Genomic DNA, 25513 nt, shown 5'->3' on the forward strand with positions numbered 1-25513 from the left:
TCAAGAGATCAATGTAAGCCTCTTCAGACATTGAGTGGAAGACTACAGGCCTCAGCCACCTGGTCAGTCTCTCTCTGTTGGTGCCCGGAGAGCCAAGATTCCACCCTGAGCTCTCAGGCCCCATCTTCTCAGAGTTTTCATGTGTCCATCACTATCTTGGCATCCTCTGACAGGCAGAAAGGAGCACCACCCACCTGTTCCCATCAATCCTATCGTGTAACACCTGTCAATTAAAAATGCCTTACTAATAGCCTTTACCTCAGCTTAAAGGGTAGGGTGGACTCAGGCCCTCATGTTCTCCTTGTACAGTGTTTCATAAGGACAGGGTCATTGTCAGGCCTCATTCCAAGTTACTGCCCAAAGTTGTCTGTGTTTCATATAAACCAATCCATTCACCTCCCATTTTTTTCCCCAAGCCTCACTTAGCCCCAGAGGAAGCCAACCGTCACACACTTGTAGTAAGAGCACTGTCTCTTTACATTGACAGGACAAAATCATTAAGGAACATACTTAAGACTATTTGTCATCTTTGCAGGTAGAGCTAAAGGATATCCTGTATCCTTACAGAGGTTATCTAAGTGGATCTCCAACTGTATAAGGACATGCTAGGAGTTAGCCAGGTTAGATCTGCCTGATCATATTAGAGTTTATTCCACTGGGGCTCAGGGACGTTCTACTGCTTGTTTGAACAATGTCCCTGTACATGAAATTTGTAGGGCACTATATGGAGCTCGGGCCATGCCTGTACAAGACACTATTCTTTGGTAGAAGCTTCCAAATCAGATGCATGTTTTTTGGAAGGGCTGTTCCACAGTCACTAGCATCCATCTCCACGCAAACAGATAATGACTTGTTAATCACCAAGAATGGAATCTACACGGACAATCACTTGAAGAACAAATAACGGTTACTTACCCTATGGTAATTGTGGTTCTTTGAGATGCGTTGTCCACATGGATTCCATGACCCACCTTCTCGCTACTATGGAGTCCTACTTCTGAGATTCTGTTTTGGTGAAGGAACTGAGGGATGGTTGGGCCTACTCAGCCCTTTAAGCTTAGGCGCAGATGGTACAAGGGTATCTAGGATGCAGGCATGGCTCCAATTGATCAATGGCCAAAAGAGTCCGATCTTGCACGTATGAGGTGCATGTGCACCAGGAGTCGAATCTGTGTGAACAACCCATACTGAAGAACCAGTTACTGCAGGTAACTGACCGTACTTTCCATTTTCAAAAATGACTGTCATTTATGAGCCTAAGCCTCATTGAAAGCCAGTGGGATTTAGGGTCCTAAAATACTTAGGCACTTCTGAAAATTTTACTGTGTCCAATATGGAAATTTATTTAAATAATGTTGAACTAGGTTTTATGAAGCCTATAAATGGACACAAAATTCTGATCCACATATCTAGTAAACTAAATTACCTAAAACTGGAAAGCCTGTGCATCAACTTGTGCATATTTCTGAAAACAACATTGCTATTAGATGTTTAGATTATCAGAGATTAAATATGACCAAAATTTTGAATTATTCTAACAAAAGGAGTACCTTTTTTCTTGAATTGTTACCACTTTTCTTGACTGCAGGTTTGTTCCAACTTTAATCCTCTCAGTTTCTTAGACAGCCATTCAGATTTAAGGACCTTCATCCCAGAATTGCTACTTCACCTGTTAGTTATTTTATTTTTCAGCTCCATTCTGCTTCTACATCATTGCAGACTAATCTGTTCAATTCTTTTGTGGTCCTGATGAGATACCAGCTGCTAGAAAGTGATAAAGGTGTCCAAAGTAAACCATGACTCTTTTTCCTGGCATATATTACTGTAGCAAGATCCTTTCACCCTCTGCCACCCACAACTTTGCTAAATCAGTACACACAGGAAGTGGAGCCTAGAAATTCCCAGAGAACCCATTTTAGAAATAGGTAATCCATCCAGATCTGGTTCTGAGAACTTCTCACAACTCAAAAATTGTGGTAAGATTTTGTTTGCAGTGGAGGACAAAATTTACTATGCTGTTTGGGGAACAGGGGAGTACCAAGAAGATTGTTATGGAGTAAAGTTAAACTGCATTTAATTATCCTCAAAATAGAGAGCTAGTTTTTGCATAACCCAAACCATTGCTAAATTAAGGAAAGCAATTTAATAGAATTAAAGTGCAACATGCAGTCTGGTATGGTAGCACATATTAGCAAAACTTACTTTATTAACAGGGCAGAACTTGCCCAGAGTGGACATAGTGGAATCCCTGGATTCTACCATATTGGCTAAAACAAGTTCCTCTCTATTTTGAGTGACTCATCTGGGCATGCACTTCAAATGGCAAACTCATGAGATCATGTTTCTGTTTCACAAGCTCGCACAACTTTTTTTGTTGTTAGCGCTTGATACAGTATTTGCTTCTCATTCAGATGTATGGGTCTCAACATTTTGCTGCAGGTGTGCAGAATGGGGCATCATATCCACGGACAAATTCTACATAAAAGATTTAATTCCTTGTGGTACATTCCCTAGATGTTCTAGAAGTGAAAGACACAGTCAGTTTCTCTATACTGATAAGATGCCTTTAGTAGCTGCATTCAGACTTTCTTTGCTGTATGCAACAATGAAGATTTTTGCTATTTTTTCCCTGGCTTTTGAAAGAAGGGCAATTCAGCAGTTAGTACCTTAAATATGTTGACATGCTTGAACCTTTATGTCTTTTATATATGAGTGAAGAACATAGCTGATAGGTGGTATGAGCTCCAGGGTTGTCCATTTTTGAAACTCATTGTGAGATATGGGAGAAGGAGAGATGTCAGTGGTCTGTAAGACCTTTGCCCTTTTAGTTTCTTTAGGGACATATGGGCTGAGAATCCCAGTTAGATCAATGAAGTTGCTTTAAAGCTGCATCTTACTTCTCAAGAGTCAGTAAGTGAACAACTTATTTTAGTATTACTGTTTTTGCATCAGAAAGATGTGCAGGTTACTGGCTTTGTCTTGTAGAAACAATTTTTTTCATCTTTCCTACCAACAAATTAGCCATAAAGGTTAGTCTTTAACTTTATTTTCAAAACTAGGACCTCCTTTTGTATAGCAAGTACTTTTTTAGTCTCACCTCCTGGAATGACCCACTTGAAAGAAAAGAAACCTCTTTTGCCGATGCCAAGGATAGTATAGGCCCTTAAATATTGTTTATCCATTTTTCTTTTTGCTTTGGCTTGTATTAAAAAGATATTTTTAGGTTAGGGTTTTATAGTCTTAGATAAAAGTTGCATGAGGAAGGCTGCTTCATTATGCAGTGTATAATCAACCTGTATTTATTGATGCAGAAATTCTCAGCAAAAAACACTGTGGCTGGACTTTAAAAAGTGACTGCATAATTGTAGGTCTAGTAACAATACTTGTAGTTATTCAAGGTAAGATAATGACATGGGCAACCAAATCTCCTACTATCGGATGTACATTGCAAGCATCAGGAATTGTCCAACCTCCAACTGGCTAAGGATCTGCTGCTGGAGGCATTATACCAGATTAACTGTACCAACAGCCTGATCTGGTATAGCTAGATCTATTTAAGAAAAGGAGCAGGTCCCAGAAAGATGGACCTGAACCATTTAAAAAATAAAAATAAAAAGTGTGTTCTCCAAAACCAGCTACGTGGTGTGATGAGTTCCTCGGGTACTGCTCTGTAAAACAGAAAACCAGCAGCGAGATTTTATACAACCCTCCCATTGCCCACTTTATACAGAGTCTTGATATTGAATATTACATCACAAAATGCCCTCATAAACTGCATAACTAAAGTGTTCTGTATTCTTCTGCCTTTTAATTACACACTGTTCCTTTCTTTTCATGTTATAAGAGAGATTTTAAACAGAGGAACTAGCCACTTTCTTTATGGTGTTCATAATTTTGAAAACCTTCAGTTAGCGCTCCTCTTGCTCTTCTGTTTTACAAGCTAAATAATCCAGTCTTTGCAGTCCTTTATTTTATACATCACTGTTTTTCATGCTGTTAGTTTGTTGTGTGAGAGAGGCATTTTGTCCTTTTATTTATTTTAATGCTCTTTTCAAGGCTGGGAAGCGACTTTCTGGGAGGACTAGAAAAGCTGGTTCTTTCATGAAAGAGTTTAAATTGATTGCTTGTCTGTATACCTTAGAGGTCCAAATAGAATAATCACCTCATTCAAGTGGAATGAATCAGAACTGCAGGAACAAAATTTTTGAAAAGGCAAATTATCCTTGAAGATTTGGATGTTGAAATTCATTAACATGGCACATATTTTTGCACAATTCCATCACATTTCTTAGAGTTCCTTGAAATATTCTGTCCTTAGGAGTTGGCAAGCAGAATCTGTTGACAGTGGATGTAGTAATTGCACTCAGACCAGCCCACCCTATCCAGAGGCATGTTGTGGCGATTCGTTACGTGGACATACGTTTGCAGTTCAGGCAGGTCAATACAGTTCTGGGAAAGTACAACCTCCACCCCTAAAAGTAAGTAGAGAAAACACTGTACTCTTGAAGATTGGCAAATGCCTAGCGCACAGCATATTACTTGCACTAGCTGAACTCGTGTTATCTGATCAGAAAATAAAATCAGAGCTGCATCGAAAACCCTGACACATTGTTGTCTGCAATGCTGAAAATCATAATCTATATTGAGTTGTTCAACTTACTCTTTCTAGTTACTTTTGAGGGAAAACTGCATGTTTTCTCTTAATTTTACTTCCTATAATTGGATACTTGTCCAGTTTCTTGTTGAACAGAATCACTTTGTCAACTCGTAAGGTGAAATATTTTTGCTCCTGCATAATGAGTGAGTAGGGACCTACACTCAGTAACTGTGTGTTCCCTAGAAGTGTTGTGGAGAAGGCCATCCCCAAATGCAAGTACTCGTACCAATGTCACATTCATGCAAGATTTTTAAAATGTAAAAGCGGAAAGATTAAGTTTGTTACCTTGCTTTCACTTTGTTAAAATAAACATAGCTGGTTTTCAGACCAAATTTGGTGGATTGAAGGCTGTACGTCATTTAAAATGTTTTGTTTGAGGAGTTAAGACAGGGACTAGGTCCCCAGCTAGTGTAAATCAGCAATGGAACTGCATCTGTTTACACCTATTGAGGATCTGGCCCTGTCAGAGTGTGATACACCATTCAGTGTCACATTGTGATTGAGCCATACTGAATAGTTAAGTGAGCCATCTAAAAATTTGGAGGCTTGGTTCAAAGCTTATATGTTCAGGTTCTCCAAATGCTTTGAGGTTTTTCTGTGATATCGTCAAAAAAAAGTTTCCTGGTTCCCTGTGACTGACTTCTCCCTACCTTTGTAATGACTTAGTTGTGGGGTTACTCCCTTCCTGAGAATCAGCACAGTTTTCTGAAAAGTGATTTAGTTCTCTCTGTCCATTGAGATAAGAGCTTAGGCAGCTGTCCGGTCCAACAGAGTGCCTGTGCTATTTGATGATGTGGCTATAGGATGCTACATGTTAATCTCCTGATCGTTTAAGGCCCAGCAGAAAGGTTGTTAGTACTTGCAAACCAGTCCCACTATCGCGAATTGTATGGTTTTAGAATTATGGTTTCTTAATTGAGAGATGATTCATGAACTGGACATATTAATTAAAACTAGATCCATAACTTACATGGCAAGTTTTTCTGCTTTTGTTGTAGAAGAGAACATTGGAGTAAATGTACTGTTTTTGGCTGTGATTCTAGGTGGATAAAGAGACTAACACAGAAGATCTCTTTCCAGAAGAAGTCGCTATTCTTCCAAAAGAGAGAACCTGCCGCAGGCCCCGTGGTTCTGCTTTTGTTCGTAGTAGCACTATTGTTCGATCACAAACCTTCTCACCTGGCGCACGAAGTCAGTATGTTTGCAGAGTGAGTCGAATTTTTTTGTGGTTTTACGTTCAGAAGCAGAAAGTGTATTAAAGTGTGCTTTTTTTTAATACTTACAACATATTTACAAGAATCAATATCTATATTTTTTTAAAGTTCAACCAAAAATTCTGCATTGCATTAAAGTATTATCACTGGAAAGAGTTCACTAGGAACTTAGTTCTCTATAAAATATTAAGAATTAAATGATAGAATAGTCTTTTAGGGTCTTATGATAGATACTGCTGACCTCCATAACATAACTCTTCTTTGTTTTTTGTCTATTTGGTGTCTAGTATAGTGGAGTTCTGATCCTTGTTGAGAATTCCTTCTTGCTACCATAATACAAATAACAACTCGCATAGCAGCCACTTGACACGCCTTGAAAATGCATTCTTATCTCATTCTGCAAGAGGCTCAGATAAAATTGCTGCACATTTCTATCCAAAGTGAAGCACTACGTAATGCTTGATACTATTTTATTATATATTGTTTAAAGCAGGCACCTCATTGAATCTGAAAAGCTAGTAATTTAGTGACATTGGTGTAAGCGGGGGAATGGTCCCGCTATAGTGGGGAACTTTCCTGGATTATACACTACCCTGGTGGAATTGGCTAGCAAAAGAACTGAGTCCTCGCTCCCACTCCCTTTATACAGAGGCCTGCCTTACCTCCCCTTCCACTCTCCTGTGCAGCAGAGTCCCATAATCCCAATAAGGCTGGGCCCAGGATTCCTGTGGGGATCGACCCTACATTTAGTCCAATGTTGTGCTCACTTAAGACTGAGGCTAGGGTGCCCCATGCTGGGGTGCTCTCTCTGCACTGGTTGCTTCCCTGACCCCTGGTCATTGCATATAGTTCAAAGCAAATACAATTTATTAAACAGAACTAATTTTTAAAAATTAGGAAAAATATGGGAAAGGTTAAAGGAAAACACGTAACACCGCCCCGTGAGCACGGGGGAACCACAAATAGCTGTCTCTGGAATGTAAGAGAAATTCAGTCTGTTCCTCTCATGTCCATAGGGTGACCAGATGTCCCAATTTTATAGGGACAGTCTCGATATTTGGGGCTTTTTCTTATATAGGTACCTATTACCCCCCACCCCATCCCAATTTTTCACACTTGCTGTCTGGTCACCCTACATGTCCAAGGCCTCCTGCCCAGGCTGTGGCTGTGCTGTGGTGATACCGTAGCTCAGACACTTGCTCTGGCAATGGCCACACGCCCGCAGGCTCTAGGTGGCAGGACCCTTCTTCCCAGCGATCCCCCACCCACCCCTCAAGTCTGGCCTGCAAGACCTCTTGGCTGGGGATGTCTCCCTGCGCTTGGCCTGCTGCCTGGGGTCCTCCCTCGCTCTCCTCAGCTGCTCACCGCACCCGGCTCCAGACTGCTCCAGCTCCGCTCTGCCTCAGCACTGCTGCTGCTGGTCTGCCTCCAGCTCTGCTCCCTGGGCTTCTTCTCTGGATCTCTGTGGCTCTGCTCTCTCCGTACCTCCGCCCCACTTTGCTTCTGGAAGCTCACAGAGAGGGGTGGGACTCCGGGCTCCTGACTCCCTCATTGGCGTGCCTGCCCTGTCAGTCAGGCTGACCTGGAGCATTGGCCTCTCCCCATTGGCCCTGGGGAGTGTCTGTCTCAGAGTCTTGATTTCTCATTGGCCCTTTCTTTTGATACTGGGAGAGAGCCAAAACCCCCCACTAAGTTTCAGTAAGGGGCCCACAACCCCTTACATTGGCATGGATCAGTGTTGATGTCGCACTCCCTGTCAGTACCCAGCCCTGGCTGGGAAAGCTAATGATCTAACCAGCGGACCAAAGTCAGTGATGAATCCTGGTCACATGCCACCTTCTTGCAAATACACTGAGAAGACTGGCTTGTTATACACAACAATAAACCACTTTTGATGGTAGATCACTCTTGCTAACCACAACAATCTGTTGGCCATTTAAAAAGAAATATAGTGAAACACATGCACCATCTTTTAACAACTAAACATTGTTCAGAAACTGCACAATAGAATTTTTTTAAAGTGAAGGCAAGTATGAACTTAGGATGCAATCTGAGAACTTTTGTCCATTAATGTAAGTAAATCCCAAGTGTCCTAGAAAAGTATTCTGGTGTCTATCATTGTTTCCAATTAAAAGCTTGTAACATTTTTAATTCCAAAGCAGCCATGAGTAAATGTCCATTTATGTTTAATATCTTTTCTAAACAGCTGTACCGTAGTGACAGTGATAGTTCAACCCTGCCAAGGAAGTCACCCTTCATCCGCAATACATTGGAAAGGCGTACTTTGCGCTATAAGCAGGTATACCACAGTATATGAGCATGTGGATTTTTCTCTGCTGAGACCTTTTTTTACAAACTGAAGCAGCAGTACTTTGACCTGGATTTCAAAGGTGTATGTTAAGACAATTTTTATGAAGCATCTGATACTGTAATGTAATAAATAATGGGTTTTTTTTAGGAGAAGAGACAGATATTTGAGATACAGTCGTAAACAACTGCAAAAACTTGCCTGTCACCTAATGACCAATTTAAATAGATACTGATTATGAATTGGTTTAATTATCCAGTGTGTTAAAACACTATGGGTAAGACTGTGCTTGGCTGCATACCCACAAAGTGCAGTGAGACCAATTAGAAATCCCCGTTACAACCCTATGTGATCTACCTAGACCTTGGTCCTAGGTGTTCAGGAGTAAGCAAGGTTAAGTACCCCTTTAGTCTCTTACCAGAGCAGGGGGGCAGGGAGTGTACGGAGCCTTGGTTTCATCCCTCATATTTGCTGGTCAGTGCAGCTGATCCAGTGTGGGAGGTGTTACAACTTATTGCTGGAAGAGATGAGTAAGAAATTGCTACTGCCTTCAGAGCAAGGAGGAAGCTTGGAAGGAATTTTTACTCAGGATGTGTCTCTTGAGTCACAGTGCATTTGGGGTTTACTCCTGAGTGGTGTAGTTTGTACAGCACCCTTTGCTGAAAGCTATTCCTGAAGTCATCATTTAATAGTAAGAATTTCATGATGGCAGCGGAAGGTATGTAAAATAAGAAAGTTTGGTTCACGACCCTATAAATATGTATAGACTAAGACATCTTACCTGGAAAAGGTGGTTAGTTTGTTTTAGACCAAAATTTGGATCTACCATCAAACATGAATTGAAATAGTATACCTAATGTACAAAATATGTTTAGTCTTGTCACAGTGAGATTGGTATGTTATTTCCAAAACTTCCCATGCCAGAAGAGTTAAAGGCATATTTGAAATGTCTGCCTCAATCAACTAAGAATATATCAATATAATACGTTCTGAATAACATCTGTTGTATGTTTTATTTGAATTATAATAACCCAGCAGTCCTGTAGATCTTCTTTGGCTGAGCTTATGGCAAGGACATCCCTAGACCTGGAGCTGGATCTCCAGGCATCCAGAACTAGACAGAGACAACTGAATGAGGAGATATGTGCTTTGAGAGAGTTGAAGCAACGTCTGGAAGATGCCCAACTCAGAGGGCAAACTGATCTTCCCCACTGGGTCCTTCGGGACGAACGATTCCGGAATTTGTTGAAGGAAGCAGAGAGACAGGTATGGTTTCTTGGGCTGTACGTTGGGCATACTCAGAACCTTTGATTAAAGCCTGCTTGATTGTAAATATACCTTGGAAGTGCTGAAGTTAAATGAATGGAACTTTATAATGTTACATGATTTCAAATAAACAGTTTCACCCCGGATACCCTTGTTGTTGCCCTCATGAAAACATCATATCATTGATTATTATTGAATACCACATTGGTGACAATTACTGGAGGATGGAACTATTTAATGTGTCTGAGACGTTAAAACTCTCCATCAAAAGTTTGATTTTTGTGGTATTTTAAAAGTATTTTCTGATATTGCTGTAAGTTATAGATATTTAGTAGGGGAATCACAATGCATTTTTTCCCATAGGCCTCTGGATGAATATCCACCGATTTGATATTTTATCTTACATGAGTGTTCTGCATAATCTCCTCTTACTGTGTATGCATACTGTAATTCCCATTGATGGGAAAGGGAAGTGTAACAAAGCATGCTGGGGCAAATCACTACAAAAAATTGCCATTGGATTTTCAGTGCCCACATAGAGCAGACACAAACTCTAGCTTATGGTCTCATTTGAAAGATGGAAATATAGTAAACTACATGGAATTTAACACATCTTTCTCAGGGGCAATAAGGACTGAAACAGTCCTGTGGCTCTGAGGAGTCTAGCTATTTCGGACCTTGTGCTTGGCTGGTTTCATTGAGATGAAGTGGGAAAGCACATTATTTAACCAGATGTCTTCATTTCCATGTGTTTCCAGCTATTCATTTTTAGTTTGGTTTTAATACTTTTCAGACAAGACAGACCAAATTTGAACATCACCAAGAACAAATAGCTGAAAAAATGCTAAAGAAAGCATCCAAAGAAGTATACCAACTGCGTGGACAAAACCAGAAAGAACCTATTCAAGTGCAGACGTTTCGGTAAGCAATAACATCTGTATTGAATATAGCACATGTTTAATCTTTACAGGTCTCTCTGTTGGTTGTAATGTACTAATGTTTTATTATAGTAGCTCCAAACCTCCTAGCTTCATTGTGTAGTATCCTATGTATCTATAACCTTTACTTAGATATTGATGTGGGCCTGGTTTCATTAGAGTGCTTTTCTTTTGAGCAATTCATGGTACTAAGACTGAAAACCAAAGTGAAGAAGCGCTGTCACCCAACTTGCAAATAAAAAAATGCTGTAATATAAAAAGAGAGTCTCCATATTTATGTAGACATATTTTTAGACTATAATTCTAATTAGGGCAGCTACTAACACCGCCATATGCTTTGGGCTCCAAGCTCATATGGTTTAAGTTCTCCAAGAACCAGTTGCATCGCTATATACACAGTAAATTAGTTAATGTTCTATATGTACTCTAGTAAATAGCATTGTACCCATAACTGTTCTTTCTTACCATTCCAACCTCAGTCCTGTTTCTCAACTGCTCTTTCCAAAAATCTCTGTGCTTTGTATCCTTCCTCATCTCTTCCTCATCTGCGGCTGCTGCTGCTTATAGTTCTTACGTCAAATATACAGTTTTAAACTTTGCTTCCCAGTGGCTTTGGTAAATATTAACATGCATTTCAGATGATGATTTTTCTGACTTTTAGTATTAAAGTAGCAGTTTGTTTTGTATATTCATATGTATACTCCATGTCATAAAGTGTTTAAGAGTAAATGCTTGCAATGCAATGACAGTGTAGAAAACACAGCTAGTGTCTCATATTAGGCAGATGTTCACAGAATGCTTTGGTTGTTAGAATCTCTCTTCATTGATTGTGATTATTGAAAAATGGTGCTATAATGGTAACAGGAAGGCTTAAGTGAAAAATAAACGAATCAGGTCTTTAATTTCATTTTTCATTTGGGAGATGCTATCAAAAATCCCTTTCTCCTAGGCTGACAGGCAGGGCATCAGGAGAGCAGAAATTGCAGGGTTGGTTTTTGATAGCTCTCTAATTCCTGCAATAACGGCGCCAACTTAAATCCTGCATATTGGGGGAACACAAGGCAGGGAGGAAATAAATCAAATATATGGGCTGGTATGTAGAGATGAAACCATGGATAGTTTCTAATCACATTTAATTTGCTGTGGGATAAAAAAGTGGGAAGAATAAGAATGTCCTTATTTCAAATATGAATGTATCTTTCTATATGTGTTGTCAGTAAAATCTGAAACAGTGCAGTTTTGCCCAGTGAAGAGGAACTATGCAAGGCTTAGACGATGTGTAGAGCCTTGTGTGGTTCTGTGTACTATGGAGCAGCTTTCATCCAAAAAGTAATAGTGTCTATGGTTTATATTGTCAAGTACTTTCTATATTCCTCCTTCAGTTCAATCCTGTATAGCTAGTAATGGATACTAGTAGTGCTTTTTTTGTTTCTTCCAAAAGCCTGATTCTATGATGTTGACCTCCTTTGCAAAGCACTTTGAGAGCTACTGATGAAAAGTGCTATATAAGAGCTAGGTGGCATTTATTATTATTTATTTATTATAGCTATACAATATGGGCCTGGTTTACTATGTTTATAAACACCTCAATAAATATTTGATCTGAAGAATTTAATAACAGCTTAAATAAAGATGGAAACAAATTCAGTTTCTTGAAATGAAACTCTGTATATATGTATTTGTTTGACCGCCTTTTTATATCTATTTTTTCAATGACAGAGAGAAGATAGCATTTTTTACAAGGCCAAGGATTAACATACCTCCTCTGCCAGCTGATGACGTGTAACATGTTGCATTGTAAACATGAAGTATTTATCTGTTTTATTTTAATGAAATTATTAGACTAGCTAAATTTCTTTTTAAAAGTTTGTGCAAAAGCTATTAATATACACCTTTTGTAAAAAATAAAAACGTAAAAAAAGTAAAAGTAAAAAAATATATAAATAAATATATAAATATAAATATATATATATATATATACACATATATATATTTTATAATAGTGACTGCAACAAGGCTTGGTTTTTCCTTGTTGTGAAATTGACATCTCCGAAGACAACTTATTTTATAAAAGATCAGCTATCCTGTTAAGAGTGTGTACAGTTTTTATGCTGTTTTATTTGATTTAAAGGCTGGAAGACAGAAACAAAGTGAGTTCAGGCAAATTCACTGTATTGTAATTTATTTATAGCACATTTTTCCTTGAAGGAAAATACCTACTTTAAGATGTATTTTAAGACTGAAATTTTGTTCTTCAGTATTTGTCATACAGTAGAATGGAACCATTGAGCTGGTTTTGTTTCTGATACCTGAAATGAAAATACTATGTTCTAAATTTGTCACTTTTATCAGCTTTACTATCTGTATCTTATAATGTAAATTGTATTCTTTAGCACTGTCTGTGTTATAGCAAAATATTATCACCTGCAATGTTTTTAATACTGATTAAAAATGCCATTCAATGTTGCAGAACTCATTTGCATGTTCTTACTGTGCACTAATAGACTGTTCTCATTTCAGTTGTGTTTAATGTATCTTTATATTTTTAACTAGATTCTCAATTTAAACGGGGGGAAGGAAAGGGGTGGCAGGTCTTTGTTTTGCTATGATTTAATAAAAATGGAAATGGGGCGGGGGCAAACTTGCCATATTAATAAAACCAGTAAAAGAATATAGCATCTGAGTAGTTTTAAAGATTGTGGCCCCATTCAGGAAAGTACTTAAGTCCTATTTTCTGGAAAGCATCCCTATTCAGAAGGGGGGTTAAATACATGCATATCTTTTTAAGCATGTGCTTTGAGTTAGGCACATGTCTAAGTGCTTTCCTGAATAGAGTTGCTTTTCAGAAACAGGACTTATACCAACGGAAGAAATAGCTCACTTGGTTGGCAGCTGGGCCAACTACAACTTGGCCAGGAGTGAATTTATTTGTTACCATTTGCTTTAACATAGGTCTGTCACCCTAAATTCCCGATAATGCCAGTTTTGTGTCCTTGCACCTTGCAAGTATGTAAAAATGCTTCTTACTAAGCTACTATAGACAGTTGATAATATTTTCGAATGTGCATTACCTAAAGAGAAGGGCACCCCACACAAGACTTATTTAATCTAACTGTTGGAACATCCAGTGTGAAAATCAAGGTCTCTCTTGGTTAAAGGGACATCGTCAAGACAGATTTGGCCCCAAATTTAGGTTTTGTAAAAAGCCAATAAAATTGCAAAATCTCTGACAAGTAGATTGTTTTCATTTATTTTTATAAACAAGTAAACATTCCCTTCAGTGTTAGGACTCATATACTGTAGCATTATGTAAGAGCATGAGAACCTGAAAGTTAAACTGACTGGGTCTATTTTCATTGTCCAAGCTGTGGAAGAAAGCAGAATATAAATAGCAAAAGTATATTATATTAAAAACCCAAACAGATTAATAATTGAATATTATTAGTAACAAAGACATTTGTGTTTTTAAATTATATTCCTTTTTACCTGACATAGTGTTTGTAAGCTTCCTATTCATCCAATCTGGCATGAAAAAAGAATATTTGGCTTTATCATACTAACTGCCTTCAAGCCTCTTTTCTTGGCAATGGTATTGGTAGCTGTAGATAAGGGTCTCAAGCCTGCATAAGAGAGATTCAAAAAATGAACAGAATATAAACCAACAAAAATAAATACTTATTTAAAATAAATAAGTAAAAATCAATTGAAAGAATTGTCTGTGTTGGGATGAAAGTCTGAGAACACCAACTCTTTCAGTGCTCATTACCTGAATGTCCCAGTGAGTGAGAGGGAATAGATCTGTCTCTTTGACAGTGATTGCCATTAAAAAGGCAGTATTTACCAACAGGTACGCACTGTGATATCTGAGATGTCACAGAGTTGTCAAATACCTAGACTAGGAAATAACAGTGCAGTATCTAATGGCAAATGTTCCTGTTTTTTTTTTTTTTTTTAAATGGTGCCTATTGTACAGTATCACCAGAATGTTTTGTGAGTCCAAGATTGACTGCTGTAATGAGTACTCTTTTGATGTGGTAATGAGTTATAATATTCAGTATTCATCTCTCTTGTTTTTGTCACAGTTTTGTACGATTGTGTCATTTGTATTATTTGGAAAGTATTTCTTCTACAGAATAAAATAATTTACTATAAATACAAATAGAGCTTTCTTATGTACCACAATATAAGATGTTTTTGAAATAATTACATATAGGTCATTATAATAATACCTTTACAAAGCAATTTCGTGGGCTGTATAGCATTGTTATTTAGATGACATCACTATAATAAACTTTCATCTAATAGTAAAAGTTAGGGAGCTTGTGAAATCAATCAGTCCAGAAAGGTTACCCTGAAGGCTTGAAATGGATCCAGAGTGCCGTGTATGGGAATAATGTCCCGAAGCCTTAGCACTAAAACCTCCCCTTGAAAATAAGTTTACATCTGCATCAGAGGCTCATGGTTAAGACCTTTTCTGGGCTTATTTGCTACTTTTGTATTATTATGAGCAATGGCTGTTCAAGATTTCCTTACTAAGGTTTAATTTGTGCTCTGCAGACAGCTTCATCATACTACTACTACTTTTACTTCTTCTTTAACAACTTATTGAGCATCATAGTTCCTAGATGGAAATCACTTCAAACAGAAGTAAGATATACAGTATAAGTAATTTTTGAGTTTCATTCCTAGCTTGACTGACCTATTACTAAGCCACACTAGGACATTTTTTTCAGAAGACTATGCTTTCAGTTTGAAAATGAATATACAATACACGTGGAAGACAGTGGATCACTATGCTGCAGAATGGTGGTGACCTGATTGTATTTGTGTAACCCTGGGCAACATAAGCACAGAGGGGATTTATAGCACTGAACGTATGCTGTTCTCAATTCACTGTTTACAAGGCATTATGGGTATAATAGAGCTAGACTATTTTTAACCTGTCTACTGGAAATAGCCTTTGGAAGTTTTAGCCTTCACTCATTGCTGCCATCAAGATTAACAACAAAGTTAAAGGAGATATGTTGGAATTGCAACATGGTATGAGAACAAAGTTTTATGTATTTCTTTTACTCAAACAATGGTAAATATATTGCAAGATGATAGTTCAAGGTAAGTGTTACATAAAGATGACAAGGTTCTTCTAAGGCTTAGATGATTATGTATGTTGTTAACTATAGGTCCTGTTGAGCATAATAAAATATCAGATTTTATCCCAGGGAGGAAGACTGTTCATTACGAACCCAGTGTACTTTTTAACTGTAAAGAAACTCCACAATTAGAAGACCTGAGAGATTTTAAAGGTTCCATTTACAGGGAGAATGTTTAAAATACTCAAGAACTTTTGTAATACGGAAAACAAAACTATTTCCTCAAAGAAAAACCATCATGTATACAGTACTACTGCTTTTCCCCCATTCAATATGAGAATATAAATTGAGCAGATTGTTTGGTCCATTTCATAATGTAGTTGCTGGAAGCTTCTCTACACAAAAAGAGAGCCCTTTGGTATATGCTCATTTGATTTGAGCCATTCACTCCCTTGCTTATGGCCAGAGTTATGGTGCTAGGATTATGTTGTATGTAATAGGAGGTTCCTCAGATGTGGCCTATAAAGAACTGATGGGTCACATAGTACTTGCTCTCCTTATTTTGAACTGCTAAACTCCATTAAACAAAACTCCAGGTACCTTAAGGGTAGGATTTTCAAGAGATGGGACAGCCTAGCTGCTTCCATAGAAATCAATTGGAGTTTTACTCCTGATTCCAGGTAGAGCAGAGTTAGGACAGTATTGAGCACTTTTGAAAGTCCTATCCTAAATACTTTCCTACTGCTACTTTTCCATGCACACAATTGTAGTAACTGGCACAGGGCTCTTACATGATTATGAATGAGGATGGGGGAGTGGTGATCTGCCTGATCATGAATGTGCAGGGAGGTGGATCGTAAGCCAGTCTCTCTCTTAAGATGTGGTCCACACAAAATGTTTGAGAAAACCCATACATAGCAGACTAAGTGCCAAGATCTAATCTCTTACGCAAAGTCCATGTAAATAGGATTTGGTCAGAGGATCTGCATGGGAAACCAGGGAGACAGGCACTTCCTTCAACCTAGAGCCCAGATTTGGAGCAGCTGTGTAGCCATTCTGAAGTCACTAATCCAGTTTCCTGTTTACAGTAACACCTGCTATGCAGTCCCTACCTAAGGATTTGGCCCAGTTGGGTATACATAGTTATGAACCTGCTGGCTATTTGTTTGGCCTGCCCCAAATGTTCTACATGAATGCAAAGAGAACTGCTGCAGAACTACTTTGTTAACCCAAAAGGGTCTGGGTGGAATCCCTCTGTGTGCCCCATCCATAGACTACTAATGATTCCCTGAGTGCAAACATACTATTTTATCCTACCTATTGTTAGGTAGCTAATTTTTCATAGGTACTGTATCACAACAGAAGTGGATTTTGAGGAAGGCTTTGACCATGAAGAGACTAGTGGAATTGAGGGCCAGTTCAAAATGCATATTCCAAGTGAGTGAGAGACTTGTGGGGGATGCAAAGAGAATATTGTAATAAAAGTGCAGTACTTAAGACAACACCCTAAATGTTGCTGTGTTTACTCTCCTATTTGGTATTGAAAAGGTCTTCATTGAAGATCATTAAGGCTAAACCAAATGTATATTCAAATAAGGGAGGATGAATAATGTCAGTGTAATGCTATAATAAAACATAAAAAAATTGGTAACATGCTTTTACACAATTATGTATACGTAGTATATTTTGTAAAATTTCATTGTGAACTATGTACTGTGAAAGGTAAATCTAGAGGCGTACATAATTCTTATAAAAACATTTATTTAAAACAAGAGAACTCCCGGTGTGTTCAGAATGGTACTGTAATTAGAGTAAAACTCAGTCCAAACTTGTCCTTAGAGAATTGTTCCAAATGTGATCTGCTGGATGACCAATGATTTGAAAGTCAGAGCAATGAAGATTGCGGGTTTGGGGTTTTTTTTTGTTTTGGGGTTTTTTAAGCTATTTAATATATTTTAAGTGAATTGTTAGTAAAAGATTCCATGGAAAAAAATTAAACCGGAATTTGACAAATAAGAGGGTAAACATGTGGCACATAGGAAAAGAACAATTTCAAGCACAAGGGGCAGCATGGAAGAGAGAGGGGAGAAAGATGAGTAGGCGAAGGATACAAAAATAAGTGGTTAGGCATGGACAAGCAAAATGGGAGAATAAGAAGAGCTCAGAACATAGTTGGAGGGAAGTATTGAACTTTGGAGGTAAGGACAGGAAGCTTGAACATGAGGAAGATAAAGGGAGTCAGTTAAAGGGTGTGAAATGGTGGGAGAAAAATGTTTTTTGCAGCTGCATTTTTGGATAGACTTGGAAAGGAGTAAGGTGAGAAGCATGTCAGAGGATTGCGAGAAATTATAAAATTGTGGTTTGTGCCATTTTCAAACTACTGTGATTAGTAACTTTTCATATTTATGAAATATGTAACGAGGCCTTGGGGCATTGCTATAAAATAAACAGCAATATTGCTCGTAACGTATGGACACATGAGTTCATAGTTACTTAGCTTTTCTTCATTAACAATGATTTATTATTGCTGTGACAAAATAATCTCTTTTTAGAAAAGCAACCTGGGTATGAAATAGCTAGTCATCCATTTTGATTAATAGAGCTTTGTAAGTCACAACATGATATGTGTAGAAAAGGGTGATCGAGCTTTCACTGCCTCAACTGATTCCTGCAGGATTACAAACTGTCTCTCTCTCTCTCTCCCCCAGCTGATACCCTACAGAGGGAGGATGCAATCACGTGACTGTAACTGCTTCCTCCCCATGACATCATTGCTTTTGCAGCCATACCAGTAACGAAAGGATGCTATCAAAATCTGTGGGACTGGGCTAAATGATGTTGCTTTGCAGGTAAGAGACAATTATCCAAAAGCTAATTTGCCAGTCTCTTTCTGTGTGGTCATCCTAGAGTTCAACCTCTGTTAGGCAGATCTTACACTAGAAAATAGAGCAGAGCAGTTTCTGTGCAAGCAGAGAGGATTTGCAGGTACAGGGGCTGCTTCCTTGCACTTTACAGCTCTTCCGGCTGACAGCTCTAGCAGCAATGCTGCCAGATGGAGCTTTAAAGCTGAAGAAGGCCCATTGTCCTGAAATGGGCCCTGTATCCTAATATGGGCCCTTCTTATAAGTGCCAAATTATGTATTTACATTAGCAGCCACCAGCCTAGATCAGTACAGAGAGGCATAGCAATACTGTCTTGGTTATGTTCCCTGTTTTTTCCCCACACATAAAGCAAATTAGTATAGAGATGAAATGTCTCTAGTCTTTTAAAAAAATGAAAATTGGACTAGGGGTTAGCAGATCTTAATGGAGAGGATTTTTACTTGTTTGCTGACAGTATTTTTAAGGACCTAGTCCAGTAGGTTTCTTGCATAATTGATTTGCATGATGTCAGATGGTTTTTGTTTGCAAGCATTTTGTCATCCGATATAAGCAATGAAAATTATTCATCAGGGATGGGGGGGAGCGGGACATGAGAAGGCTAGCAGCCTCTTGCTATTTAACCCAAAGTCCTAGTCATATAACCTGAATTTATTCAAGTCATAATTAAAGTGGTAATCGAGCAAAACTTCAAATTCCAGAGGTTTTTTCCCTTCTGCTGTAATTGCACACAATGAAAATACATGAAGATAAATCATTCAGGGTGGGGGGAATGTTTGCTACTCTGTTATTTTCTAGTTCATTTTAAAAATGTATTTTGTTGCTAGCAAACTAAAAATAATGGCAAATGCTGGGAGTTTTAGGAGGCAAGACATCAAAATCACTTATGAGCATGACAGTCAAAGAAGAGAATTTATCCTGCTTTCAGTCATTTGTAAGAACCTTGATGAATAATTGTCTGTCTTTGCCAGAGAATGGATGATGACTCAGCAGCAGCGGCAGGAGCAGGGAAATGGTCAAATTAATTATTAGTCAGATTATGCAGGAAGTTTTTTGATTCTTGAAATTCCCTTTCTTCATACATATTTTCCCACTATTGAAAATGCAAGAAAAGAGATGCTGTGGGGTGTGTGTGTGTGTGTGTGTGTGTGTGTGCGCCTCTGTCCATCCCTGTGAGGGAAATCTGATTGTGTCATGTTTTTAAATGTATTGTATGTCCTAGTGAAGGAAGAACTTGAATGGGTGCATACCACTATCACTAATGGTTAAAATCTAATATAGCGCCAGAAAGCATTAAAGGCTATGTGGTAAAATGTGTCTTAAAGAGACTTCAGCTCTATAAGCCTTTTTGAAAAAAACATTTTAGACAAAATCAAATCTTGTAGAGAAAAGCATCTCCAGAGATCTTTCATTTTTCCACACCTAGGCACTAAAAGCAATGTGAACACATTTCCAATGGCCATATTAACGAGCTTGCACTAAGGGCATTCTGGTGCTTCCAATACTAGATTTATCTGTTCAAACCTCCTTGAAATCTCAACAAGAGAGTTGTGTGAATTCTCTCTCGCACTTAAACTGTGCTAATATGTTCCTGTTTAATATACACCATAGTGCTTGGCTCCCACTAGTGTGGCTTTTTGCCTGTGTGAAAAATGCACGAGGACTTCAGCCCTGATCTTTTAAAGGCGAACTTTAATTTATTTTTCCAGTGGTAACACTTGAATTCATTAACAAAATCTGGTGGGAACAAAAGCTGTCAAGGCTGATATGAGTCAGGCATTTCCATCCAGCAAAATGACAAGATACCAGGCTAAATACATTTTATCCCTATGACCCATGCAGATGTTTTGTGTGCATAATACAAGCAGAATATTGCCCTTAAACTCCACTTTCCAGCCACTTAGATTCTCCTTCTGCTGTATTGTTTGGCTATTGTGTAGGGCACCCACGAGTGTATTGCTGTTCAGTGAAATGAATCATGCCATAGATTCAGATACCAATTACTTTTGATGTTAAAAATTTTAAAAAATGATGATTTTCAAATTAGGTATTTCTGGACAGGGGCGCTGGAACAATTTGTATAGTGGGGGTGCTGAGAGCCATTGAACCAAACTGTCAACCCTGTATATGATGGAAACCACTTCAATCCAGGGGGTGCGGCAGCACCCCCAGCCTTCCTAGTTCCAGCACCTATGTTTCTGGACTGCAGACCAGGAAATGACTCATGGCTAATGCAAAACTTCCAGATCTTGGCAAAAAATCCATATAATGATGCTCAGCTCTTATATAGCAGTTCTCACCCCTTGACCTCAAAGTGCTTCACAAAGGAAGGTTCCCCCTAGTTGCAGATAAGAAACACGTGCAAGAAGAGAAACCTGGAGTGTAAGCTCCCAGAGGCTGGGTGTGACCAGTGACCCATATGTTTCCAGCTCTGATCTAGTGCTCAGTGTTGTCATCCCTAAGCGTTCAAAAATCATGAGTCTGAACCCAAAAAGGAGGTGAAGTGACTTACCTGAGGTCATACAGCAAGTCAGTGAGAGATTCAGCAATAGAAGCCAGGCCACTGACTCCCACTCTACTGCCATGCCACTGGCCCACGTTGTCTCCTCGTGGTTGTGTAGAAAGGATTTGCTGCACACCCTGTTCATTCACTGTCTCTGTTTCTATTAGACTCACAAGAGCTGAAAGAACAGAACAGTCTAGTAGTGGCCTACGTAGTGCAGGGCTGTCACCTTGTGTGCTGAGGGCTGAAGAGCCATTTCACTCAGAGCTCTGGGGCCGGCGGTAAAAAGTTTTCTAGCGGGAGGCTAACTTTGCTGTCTGACTGCAGTGATGGTAAATGCTGCATTTAAAGAACATTTTAAAAAAGCAAATGCATTTATGAAACCTCCTTTCCTCTGTCCATTGATAAGGCAACCCCTCGCCCGCACCTAGTAGTGAATTTTTTCTCTTTTCCCAACACTTGGGGTATGTCTTCACTACTGGCTGGATCGGCGGGCAGCGATCGATCCAGTGGGGATCGATTTATCGTGTCTAGTATAGACGCAATAAATCGATCCCCGAGCGCTCTCCCGTCGACTCCTGTACGCCAGCTCGGTAAGAGGCGCAGGCAGAGTTGATGGGGGAGCGGCAGCAGTCGACTCACCATAGTGAAGACACCGCGGTAAGTAGATCTAAGTACGTCAACTTCAGCTACGTTATTCACGTAGCTGAAGTTGCATAACTTAGATCGATTCTTCCCCCCCAGTGTAGACCAGGCCTTACTCCTCCCTTGGGCACTTCCCTGCCACTTTCCTCCCCCACTCACTTTGGGCATATTCCAAATGGGGGAGGGAGAAGCAGCAGCAGCAAGAATTTAAGGAGAGATCAGGCACAGCCCTGTGGGAGAGGGCCTGAGGGGGAGGCTGGAAAACAACCTCTTCCTGTGAGCTCTGGCTCGGGAGCATTGTGGCAGTAGTGGCAGCTGCTCAAAGAGCCACTGCTGAACAGCAGTGGGCAGCAGATCAACTGCCTGTGCCCAATCAGGCATGAGCTTCCTCCTCCGTTCTGCCCACTCCCGCCCCACTCTCTCCTGCCACTTGAGCTGCAAAGCAAGCAGCTGCAAGCTGGGGACCTTAGAAGTGCAGTGTGAGCTGCCAGCTAGAGAGAAGGGTCCTTGGGGCCAGATGTAGCCAGTGGCCCATGTTTTGCAGCCCTGATCTACTGTTGCTATCCCCAAGCATTCAACAGTCATGAATTTGTTTGAAAATCACAAGCTTTTAAAATGTTGTGGGGGTGCCTCTGGGTTTTCAAGCCTTCAGGGGCCACGTGCTGAAGCTTTTCTCCACAGCCATGTGGGGGTGTGTGTGTAAAAATGTACTTTTTAAAAAGTCACAGAAATGCAATTGTTTTAACATTAATATGAAGACCAGTCTGTTGCCTAGAGACATGTCTCTTGACCAATGTAGTCCCCCTCCTGTTCACTGGCCCACTAGGAGGTTGTTCAAGGTAGAGTAAAAGGCCTTGTGCCTTTTTTTACACCACTTTAGGAAACTGGGCCTGAGGCTCCCCTGTGTGTACTGTGTTGTGTGTCTGTGTGTTCACCTCAGACCAGGCCCACTCAGACAAACTACCAGGAACAAAGCTTTATTCTGTAAAGAAACACAGAAGAGCATTCCAGTCCAGCAGCCTCCTCTCTGCTGGCCTCCTACATGCTCCCAGCTTCAGTCAGTGCTGAAACGTCTTGCTAGGAGGGCAGAGGGGACTTCCTGCCAGGAAGCTCTCCCAACATGCCAACGTTTGTAGTCCACAACTTGTTTTTCCCATGGCTGCTGCAGCACACTGGATCTTGGGCTACACCAGGACACATGTCTCTGCTAAGTTTGAAATACTTTCTTTGTGGCTGGATCTATTAGTCCCCTCTCTTTCATAAAAGTATTTGCTGCCTAAGTTCAGTTGTACTCTTTATTTTGAAGGGCTTAAGTATGATCATTCTTGAAATCCTTGTTTGCTTGCAAATGTGTAATTACCCATGTCCTGGGGTCATTCTACCTCTCATCAGTAATATCCTTGGGCTTCATCACACTAGTTCTGTTGATGGATCACATTAAAATCTGTTTCCATAAAGAGAGTCAAACGGATCCCTTTCCTCTTCAAACCTCATTTTAATTACTGTATACTGCATGGATTCCAGGCAATTGTCTTGCAGGTGACTCATGTAAGAATGTGGAATGCAACCCACGGCTCATTTGGATAAAAGCTTAATGGAAGCAGTGAGCTCAGTTGAAAGAGAAAAGCAATGGCCTGAGAAGGGCAGAGGTTATCATACTTAGCTCAAAAACAATGCTTAGAACTGAGTCCGTGATGACATTGACCAACTCCTATCTGTGCTCCTTGGCTACAGGTTGGTGGGTGTTGACACGGGGGAATCTGTCATCAGAATAAAGAAATACTCGTGTGCCAGAGTCAAAGTACACTCAGAAAGATCCTATAGGGAAGGGAGGAATCAAGCAACGTATTTTGAGTTAATTTAATGAAAGGTTCCTGGCTAACAATGTTGGAAACAGAGTTTTTCTATTCATGGTACAGAGATTTGCAGTGTGAGCTTCTCCACTGTGCTCAGCCCGTGTGCCTGAATCCTGATGTTGAGGATTCCATGCAAACTGAGGTAGTTTTGCAGAGAGAGCCAACTGAAGTTTAAATTAAAAGCATTATAAATCAATGAGCTCAAAAGCAGACCTTCTGAAACAGTAATGGAATAAAGATCAATTTTAATGAAGAAAGCAAGACTAGAAAATAATATATGTGAATCATGTAAGAGTTAATGGTGTGTTAGAAATCCTAACTTCTGAAAGCTGACTTCTGAGTGTTCATTTCTTGACCACAACATTGCATCATCTCCCGATTTTGTTTAATTAAATTTCCCTGTTTCCTTTAAAAGACAAAAGGGAGGAAGTTGGTGCTAAACCACAGAGCTCTCTTCCCTGAATTGAACAAAAGTTAACTGTGAGACATTCTTTATTAAAGAAGCTTTAATAACACAACCTGAAAAACCCAAAATAGAGTAATTCTAAAATCTGTGTATGAAATTGCTGACTTTGCACATAAAGTTGAGATTTACAGAACCAGTTTTCTTCAGACTTGGGCTGACATTTAAGTCTCACTGGGAACAACAAAACAAACTGAGTTTGATGTTTTTAGCTTGAGCTGATTTTGAGTTATGTGAGTGCAAAAATTCCACTTGGAACATATGGGGAAAGTGGTTTGTTTTGGGTTTTTTTTCTTCTGACATAACTCAACAGCTGAACCAATTTTGCTCAAACTTTCCAAGAAAACTCAAGCTGTGACCAAACACAGCATATTTCAGACCAAAAAGAATTTGTTTGAAAAAAGACTTACAATTAAACTGAAAAGGGAGGTGCCGGGAGAAAGCTTAAGATGAAAGCTAGAAGTTAACTTTAAATATAGTGGGTGCTACCATCACAGGTGAGGCTGTGTTTTAGCATTAGCAGGGACAGCCTTATGATTTACAGGGCGCCTAGCAAGAGCTAGAAGACAGGAAATCGGGCCATAAATTCTTGCTGCTTCCATTCCCATTGGCAGAGAGGAGCGAAGGCCTGGCAGTGAGAGACTGCCTCCCCATACATTCATGCTGCCAAAGATGCCTATTGTGTTGGAGGGTGAGTTTCAGAGTGTCCATGGATTCTGAGGCAGCAGTGGACACTTGCTTTGCTTGTTCTTAAGACCAGCTCTATTATCCTCACTATGCTTTTGTCCTTACGTGGAATAGCTGAGAGCTAATGGCTGGAGATCATGATTTAATCTGGAGCACGTCTTTCCCTTTGTGCCTTAAATTTCCAGTGATTATCCCATATGTTTTTCCTTTCTTCCAGAATCTCTCCCATGCGATGCTATGCCCTATGTTTTTTCATTACTGCTGCAGCTTCACATTTTTTCCATGGAGATTATTCAGGGTATTATTCAGAGATTATACAGCATCATAGCAGGAGACTCCTTTATATGTGGTAACCAACCCATATAAAAACGTACCGCAATATTTTAAAGTAATGTTTCAAACCACTTCATCTCTCTGTAGAGATGCTGCTGTTTTAGGTGAGTGCTGTAGAATATAGTAGTATGTTTTCTCCTGATAGACCAGGGGTCGGCAACCTACGGCACGCGTGCCAAACACGGCACGCGAGCCGATTTTGAGTGGCACGCAGCTCCCTGCCGCGGTCCCAGCCCCCAGCCCCACTCAGCCCCCCCCGCCCACCGCTCTCCCCTGTGGGGACAGGAGGCAAAAGCTTGGTCCTGCGGCAGCCAAGCTTCCCTCCTCCCCCGCTTCTTCCCCCAGCGTGGTGCTTTCCTGCTCCGCCTCCTCTCCTTCCCTGGCCAATCAGCTGATGGCCCTAGCGAGGGGGAGGGGGAAGAGCGGCAGCGTGCACACTGCTCCGTAGAGGATGCAGAGAGAGGTAGGGACGGAGCCTGGGGGAAGGGGGTGGAACAGGGCATATCCCTGGGCATATCCACGCCCCCACACACCCATACTACTATATTCCATGAGCCGCTCAGGGCAGGGGGCTGGGAGCACCCCCACGAGCCGAGCACCCCAGCCTTCTGCCCTGTACCCCCCCACCCCAACACACACCCATCCCTCTGCCCTGCACCCCCACAGCCCCATC

General features: G+C 40.1%; 1 protein-coding gene across 1 annotated transcript in view; it reads left to right on the forward strand.

Moving 5' to 3' along the window:
• LOC112114874 (protein WWC3) overlaps nt 1-12990 on the forward strand; it is a 100045-nt gene extending 87055 nt beyond the window's left edge. The window contains exons 17-22 of the mRNA XM_026649559.2: nt 4319-4478; nt 5701-5865; nt 8078-8170; nt 9218-9445; nt 10239-10366; nt 12103-12990. Coding sequence (XP_026505344.1) covers nt 4319-4478; nt 5701-5865; nt 8078-8170; nt 9218-9445; nt 10239-10366; nt 12103-12169 — 841 coding nt within the window. The 3' untranslated portion in view covers nt 12170-12990. The remainder of the gene's footprint in view (nt 1-4318; nt 4479-5700; nt 5866-8077; nt 8171-9217; nt 9446-10238; nt 10367-12102) is intronic.
• Nucleotides 12991-25513: the final 12523 nt, after the last annotated feature.

Source organism: Terrapene carolina, unplaced genomic scaffold (assembly GCF_002925995.2).
Source record: "Terrapene carolina triunguis isolate 2854851 unplaced genomic scaffold, T_m_triunguis-2.0 Scaffold23, whole genome shotgun sequence".
NCBI lineage: Eukaryota > Metazoa > Chordata > Testudines > Emydidae > Terrapene > Terrapene triunguis.